General features: G+C 39.5%; 1 protein-coding gene across 1 annotated transcript; it reads left to right on the forward strand.

Moving 5' to 3' along the window:
* Positions 1-57: 57 nt before the first annotated feature.
* On the forward strand, positions 58-7,858 carry LOC106878374 (uncharacterized protein C6orf132 homolog). The gene is made up of 5 exons (XM_014927564.2): positions 58-676; positions 1,319-1,732; positions 2,297-2,364; positions 7,075-7,219; positions 7,488-7,858. The coding sequence occupies exons 2-5, from the start codon at positions 1,396-1,398 to the stop codon at positions 7,841-7,843; spliced, it is 906 nt and encodes a 301-aa protein (XP_014783050.2). The 5' UTR covers positions 58-676; positions 1,319-1,395; the 3' UTR covers positions 7,844-7,858.
* The last annotated feature ends 209 nt before the right edge of the window (positions 7,859-8,067 follow it).

Below are 8,067 nucleotides of genomic sequence, written 5' to 3' on the forward strand. Positions count from 1 at the left end.
GGGGGGGGGTCTTCGAAAAATTCATAAGATCCAAGTTTTTCCCTCATAACTTTTGGGGCTGGGGTTAATGCAGATTCGCACCTCACCTTGAAAAACAGCCAACTAAAACGTAGGAATACGAAAAATTAAAAAAAAAAAAACGTGATGTAAAGCACTTGTAGGAGTGCCATGTAAAACTGCCCATGCACAAACAGCCATTTGGTGACATGGGAAAGTGCCTCTGTGGCACCACATAAAAGCACCTGCACAGTGTCACGTATAAGTGCCTGCGTGGTGTCACATATGAGCACCTGTGTGGCACCATGTAAAAGTATCCGTATAGCGCCATATAAAAGAGCCCATGTGGTGCCATGTAAAAGCATACAACACCCTCTGTAAAATGGCAGGAAGGGTCTCCAGCTGTGGAAACCAAATCAGACTGGGGTCTAGGCAGATCTCAGCTTGCCAGCTCTAGTTACACCATCCAATACATGGACAAATGATGATGATGATGATGATGATGTCCCCACAACTGTTTGATAGTTATAATCAGTGTTGGTTTTACTTCCTGTTAATAACAAAAGAGACTGAGAGAATAGGCACCAAACTTTAAAATGATGTGCTGGGGGGCAATTTGTCCAATGAAAACCTTGGTGTGGTGTCTGAACATGGCTGCTGTCCAATGATTAAATAAAAGGTACCATTTGTGATTATACTTGTGTATGATAATAATATTTGTGATGTTGAATGTTTTTGAAAATATTTTTGTCAACAATATTGAGATGAAGTCAGTGCCTCAGACTCTGCTTGAAACTAGTAAAAGATAAACATAAAAGATAAACATAAAAGATAAACATAAAAGATAAACATAAAAGGGAAATGTCTGAGCCAAAACCAAGTTAGACATAAAAAAAAAAAAACAAGTGTGGTAAATGCTATCAGTTTGACTTAATTATTTTCTTGCAATAAACAATGTTTTCATAACTTTTTTAATTTCACAATTGTAAAATTTATTCCATAATCAATAAATATTTACTTGAAAAATAATATATTGCTCTTCCAAACAAGCTGTTATGTTTTGCTGGTTTTTTAGAGCAAACTTGCCAAATATGAATAGCTCGCAGAGAAGCACAGAAACCAGCAGAGAAGCAAGGCACATTGTGAGGCAGACAAAATTAGCTTCTGAGAAGCCCAACTTTGCATATGAGCCCCAGGAGGATTCATTTTGAGACATTTTTTTGGAAAAGAAAAATGCTTCTGATATGTCATCAAATATATTACTTCTTTGGTAAAAATCATTGCAATTAATATGTAAGAAACCTGACTCTTTTAATTTCAGGTGCAGTCCATTTGATGGGCTTCCTTGCAGTATCCATCAACTCTCTGTTTCTGCCCTGACCTGAACCTTTCAACGAAATGGGGAATTGGCTTGGAAGTGAAAATGAGAAAAGCAGCACACCAACTTCATCACCACCACCACCCACACCATCAACTTCCTTCTCCCCACCCACAAAAACAACCCCTCTATCACCACCCACACCATCAACTTCCTTCTCCCCACCCACAAAAACAACGCCTCTATGGCCATCCACACCATCAACTTCCTTCTCCCCACCCATAAGAACAACCCCTCTATGGCCACCCACACCATCAACCTCCTTCTCCCCACCCTCAAGAACAACCCCTCTGTCGCCACCCACACCATCAACTGGAACCAGTCAGAAGCAAGATACGACAAGGGCAGACAAGAAAGGTTTGTTTATTTAAAGACATAAACCATTGAGATTAATTTCTCAGAGACACCATCAACATTAAAAAATAATAGTTAAGTTACTTTTAACATTTAATTCAGTGAACATTAAAAAAAAATCAACTGGACATAATATATGCACAGGTATGTCTGTGGTTTAGGTGTTTGCTTCCCAACTACATCGTTATGGGTTCAATCCCACCGCATGGCACCTTGGCAAAGTGTCTTTTACTATAGTCCTTGGTAGACCAAAGCCTTGGGAGTGGAATTTGTTGACAGAAATTGAAAGAAGCACATTGTGTGTGTGTATCACTGTCTACTCCTGACTTTGCCATCCCATGAGAGTTGTAAACAAATGGGAATTGAAATCACAATCTTGCAAATGTGAATGCAACACTCTAATCACCAGGCTATGCACTTTCATTATTCTGTTGAGACTCTGTGGAATCGGCTGCTAACCTCTCTGACTGTTGGGTGCAGAGAGTGCAACAACAGAAAAAAAAAATATAATAAATTTAATGATTTTTTTACTTAATTATTGTCTTTTTTTTTTGTCTAAATCTGCAGATGTTCAGAGGTTTTTAATCCAATTGATAAGAGATATCAGTATGGCTGTATATTGTCCTGATCCGAATGTGAGTAAATACATGGTTGCATTCTTTTTCTTCTATTTCTTTCAACAAGTTTTCTTTTTTGTAAGCTATGATACTATTTTCACCTGTAAGGTGGATCAGGGATTGTAATTAATAATGATCAGCTTTGAAGGTATCTTTTATTTACCTTTCACTAACTGCCTCCTACAAAATCTCTTTAATACTCTGTCAAATTTAGTGCTTATTTATTCACATTGATATGAATAAACCTCATGGTTCTGGGTTCAGTCCCACTGCATGGCTCCTCGGCTAAGTGTCTTTTACTATAGCCCCAGGCTGACCAAAACTCTGTGAGTGGATTTTGTAGACAGAAACTGAAAGAAGCCCACTGTATATATGTGTGTGTGTGTGTGTATATGTATGTATATATGTGTGTGTGCATGTATGGATGGATGTATGTTGTATGTATGTATGTATGTGTCATGTATATATTTGTATGTATGTGTATATACTTGTATGTATATATGTGTATGTATATAATCAGTCAGTAGTTCTTAAGTCTGAAGAGGTACATTCTAAAACTTAGTGAAGTAATAATTAATATTGTTGCCGGTTATGGCCAGTCAGGAAGTCACCGTTGGTTTTGTACCTCTATAGTTCTTAGTGGAACAGATCACTTTTCAGACGCATTGACCAAAGGCTGTGGAAAACAAAAGGAAACTCTGAAAGGAAATAACAATGATATTAAATTCTTTCATTATATTTGTCACATGGGTCCACTCATTCAAACGTTACAATAAAGCTTACAGAATGTATGAGGATGTGTATACTTAAGATCGAACAAAAATTGGGAATACATAGATATGGCATGTAAAACACACCCACTACACTCTCGGAGTAGTTGGCGTTAGGAAGGGCATCCAGCTGTAGAAACTCTGCCAGACCAGATTGGAGCTCTGGTGCAGCTGCTGGCTCTCCAGACCTCAGTCAAACCATCCAACCCATGCCAGCATGGAAAATGGGCGTTAATTGATGATGATGATGAATGCAAATAAACAAAATAAAAAATAAAATGTCAATCAAGAGAGGCAGGAACCTATCACCTAGATTTAATCAGATCACCCTACGATCCTGACCAGCTTTCTCTTCCAAACACAGTCACTGAAAAGCTTATGAGACTCAAATCTTCGAGTGAATGAGAAAGGGGCCTATGTCCTCTGTCCAGCAAAACATGAACTGCTACACTTCAACAGCAGATGGCAGTACAAAGTGTAAATAGCATGCGATACGCCTGCCTTCAGAATGAGACAATTTGGCATAGCTGTTTGGACACTAATATGGCATGACTGATTGCACATTCAGCCTGTTTTAGCAACAGTACTGTTTAGGTACTGGAGGTAAACACATGCACAGAAATATGCACTTTACAAATAAAGAGTGAGAGGCAGGGGAGAGAGAGAGAGAGAGAGAGAGAGAGAGAGAGACAATGCAATTTATTAATTCAACATGGTTGACAGAAACACTCTTCCTTTCTTCATATAAAGTGAAATAAACTTACAAGCATAGAAGAGGGAGAGAAAATGAAAGAAATATTTAAATGATGTCAAAGAAACACATGCAGTAACAAAAGCCCTTTCAGATATTCTAAAACGGGTTCGCACCCTTCGATTACAATTTTGTTCTGGTGAACCCTCATAGCCATTCGGTGTTTGAAAGCTAGTTTCATAGAAACTTCTTCCAGAATTCCTATTTTGCTTTTCACACATCAGCTTGTGTGGGTTGAACAATGTGAAATGTTGGAGAAAGAATCCTAGCTGTTTCTTGCAATATAATACCAATACAAACATCGAAAGCAAATTTGTTTCAGGGGCCCCTTAAAGAGATACTATTGTGGATCCCCAATTTACTATCTTGTTATGTGGCCCCTCAGGGGCCCTATTGACCCCGGTTGAGAACCACTGATCCAAAAGAACAAAAGCTATAAGAACCAGAGGAGCACTGGGATCAGTGTAATAATTAAGTAGCCACTTCTCTTAAAAACTCTTTTGAAGCCATTAATATTGTGATTAAGAAAGGCAGAGTAAGCTGGCAGAATTGTTGGCATATTGGACAAAAAAGCTTAACATTTCTTCCAGTTCTGGGTTCAAATTCTGCTGAGGCCAGGATTAGAGGACACAAAAACACACACTAACATATAAATATAACAGGAGCTGACAATGTCGACATTGCTTGGCCAAGACAGCAAGGATTGGGAAGAACTTGTTTGATTCAGGATCCTTCTTAAAGTCCCAAAAGTGAGATGGTTAGTTAGTGCCCTCATCAGAGGAAATTCTGGTTGAAAATGTGTAAATCCCTACCTGCAGATGAGCAAACAAAAAGCATTCAGGTACTGACCTATTTTGGGCACAACTCCAAGTAACTAAAGGGAGATAACTCTATCTTGACCAGAGGAGATGTCATAAGGTAGAATTTCATTTCAGAGTTTTTTCACAGCCTCTGGCCAGTGAATCTGAAAAGTTACCTGTTCCACTAAGAATTATAGAGGTACAAAACCAATGGTGACTTCCTAACTGGCCATAACTGGCAACAATATCAATTACTATTTCACTAAGTTTTAAAATGTTCCTCTCTTCAGACTTAAGAACTACAGACTGATTAATACATACATATGCATACATATATACATACACATACATACACATACATACATATACATATATATATATATATATATATATATATATATATCTTGTAGGTACAGGCATGGCTATGTGGTTAAGAAACTTGCTTCCTAACTTTGAAGTCTTAGATTTAGTCTCACTATGCAGAACCTTGGCAAGGGTCCTTTATTATAGCTTTTACAAGGTCAATCAAACCTCTGTAAATGGATTTGGTAGATGGAAACTGAAAGAAACAGCACCATCATCGTCGTAGTTTAACGTCCAATTTCCATGCTGGCATGGATTGGACAGTTTGACTGAGGACTGGCGAGCCAGAAGGCTGCACCAGGGTCCAATCTGATCTGGGAAAGTTTCTACAGCTGGATGCCCTTCCTAACGCCAATCATTCCGATAGTGTAGTGGGTGCTTTTACGTGCCACCGGCATGAGGGCCAGTCAGGCGGTACTGGCATCAACCACGCTCAAAAGGCATTTTTTACGTGCCACCTGCATGGGAGCCAGTCTGGCGACAGTGGCGCAACCATGCTCGAATGTTGTTTTTCACATGCCACTGGCACATGTGCCAATAATGTAACACTGGCAACAATCACGCTTGAATGATGCTTTTCACATGCCCACCAGCACGGGGGCCAGTCAGTGGCCCTGGCAATGATCACGCTTGGATGGTGCTTTTAATGTTCCACTGCCATGAGTGCCCTGTCAATGCCCACATCAGCGATTTTGATTTCACTTGCTTCAACAGGTCTTCGCAAGCAAAGTTTATTATCCAATGAATGAAGGGTACTCATAAGTGGGCTGGTTATACACCACTGGCCTAGGCCTTGGGTTATGGTCTCACTTGGCTTGCTGGATCTTTTCAAGCACAGCATATCTCCAAAGGTCTCGGTCACTAGTCATTGCCTCAGTGAGGCCAAGTGTTCGAAGATCATGCTTCACCACCTCATCCCAGGTCTTCCTGGGTCTACCTCTTCCACAGGTTCCCTCAACTGCTAGGGTGTGCCAATTTTTCACACAGCCGTCCTCATCCATTCTCACCACATGTCCATACCAGCGCAGTCGTCTCTCTTGTACACCACATCTGTTGCTTCTTAGGTCCAACTTTTCTCTCGGGGTGCTTACACTCTGTTGTGTATGCACATTGACATTACACATCCATCGGAACATACTGGCTTCATTCCTTGCGAGCTTACGCATGTCCTCAGCAGTCACAGCCCATGTTTCACTGCCATGTAGCATGGCTGTTCATACACATGCGTCATACAGTCTGCCTTTTACTCTGAGAAAGAGGCCCTTTGTCGCCAGCAGGGGTAAGAGGTCTCTGAACTTTGCCCAGGCTATTCTTATTCTCGCAGCTACACTTTCAGCACACCCACCCCCACTACTGACTTGGTCACCTACATCACGGAAGCTATTAACTACTTCTAGATTTTCTCCCTGGAATATGGCGGAAGTTGTTCTCTGCACATTTTCAGTGTTTATTGCTCCTGAGCATCTGCCACATACAAAAACTATCTTCCCAGTTAGCCTTCCTTTGATATTGCTGCACCTCTAATGTGTCCATAGCTTACACTGGGTACATCTTATGGAGTTTCTACCTATGCCTTTTCTACAGATCGAGCAGGGCCATCTACCTGAAGGGATTTGTGGTTTGTCTGCCTTCCTACTTATTAAGACTTTGGCTTTAGCTAGGTTGACTCCAAGGCCCTTCGATTCTAATCCTTGCTTCCACACCTAAAACTTTTCCTCTAGTTCTGATAGTGACTCAGCAATTAGAGCAAGGTCATCAGTATACCCTTGTTTCGACATCATCTGATGGTTGTAAACTAGCATCATCATCATACAAATGATGGTAGTTTCTAGTCATCTGTGTAAAACATCTCTGGCCTTGGGTAAAAATTTTACCTTCTTTGAAATGGTTTGTGACCGGAAGAGTATCCAGTTGTAGAAAATCTGCCTCAAGAAATTCTGTCTAAATCCTGCAAGTATAGAAAAGCGAATGATGATGATGATGATGTAGTTTTTATGTTGATGCAGCACCCAGATCCACTACTTTTATTTCTTTATACTTCTAGGTGCTGTATACAGCTATAAACCTGGTTGACATTTTTGGTCCTGTGAAAGCTTTGTCAATTTTATGGGAACTGTACCCAGGGCTAACATCAGAAAAGCAAATTTCTTTATTCCACATTTTCGTGAGCTTAAGAGTAAAGTATCCAGGTAAGTAATACACCCTACAGGTGGAAGATTGACTAATGATACTAAAGTGAAACTTGAGCAACACTCACATGAGTACTGCTCTTGTACCTGGGACAGGTATTGCTCTTACATACATACAAAATGATACCTAGGTTCAGTCCCATTGCGTGGGTCCTAATTTGTATAAACTTTGGAGACTTTGGAGAGATTAATAATGTTGCCTCTGTATTTTGATTTTGTTCTTTTGTCTCTCTCTCTCTCTCTCTCTCTCTCTCTCTCTCACACACAGGTACCATATTATTTGATGAAGAAGAACTGTTCTTACCGCACAATGGATTGCTATATTTTCACAAAAATCAAGAATGGATTTTACTTGCCTATTTAATTATTGGTATCCAAGATTATCCTGACTCCCTGTTCTATCAGATGGCATGTTATGAAGACACATCTGATCTAACCCTGGTGGAAATATTGCAAGAATATTCTTTGAATATTCCTAAATGGGTTGATTTGTTAATTGAAAAAATTTTGGTCAATGGTGCCCCATGTGAGTACTTATGTGCTTACAGGAAAGCACCTGCACTTCATGTTGCTGCAGAAATTGCTACTGTTTCAGGTGAGGAATTAGAGAATTCATTCTTGTAAAAGTTTCTCTTTTCTAGTAATACAGAATGGCTCTTTACAACTGATGACTTAATAAATTCTACAATTGAAAACATATTTTGTTTTGTTATGAAGGAATATTTCTGTTCAAAACCCAGACTAAGAAGGCAAAATGATAATAGGTTAACAAAATGGAATGTCCAAAACTATTATTCTACATTTGAATATTTTAACTGAAAATTTTAAGATTTAATATCAATAGTAAC

Source organism: Octopus bimaculoides, chromosome 23, assembly GCF_001194135.2.
Source record: "Octopus bimaculoides isolate UCB-OBI-ISO-001 chromosome 23, ASM119413v2, whole genome shotgun sequence".
In the NCBI taxonomy this organism is placed as follows: domain Eukaryota; kingdom Metazoa; phylum Mollusca; class Cephalopoda; order Octopoda; family Octopodidae; genus Octopus; species Octopus bimaculoides.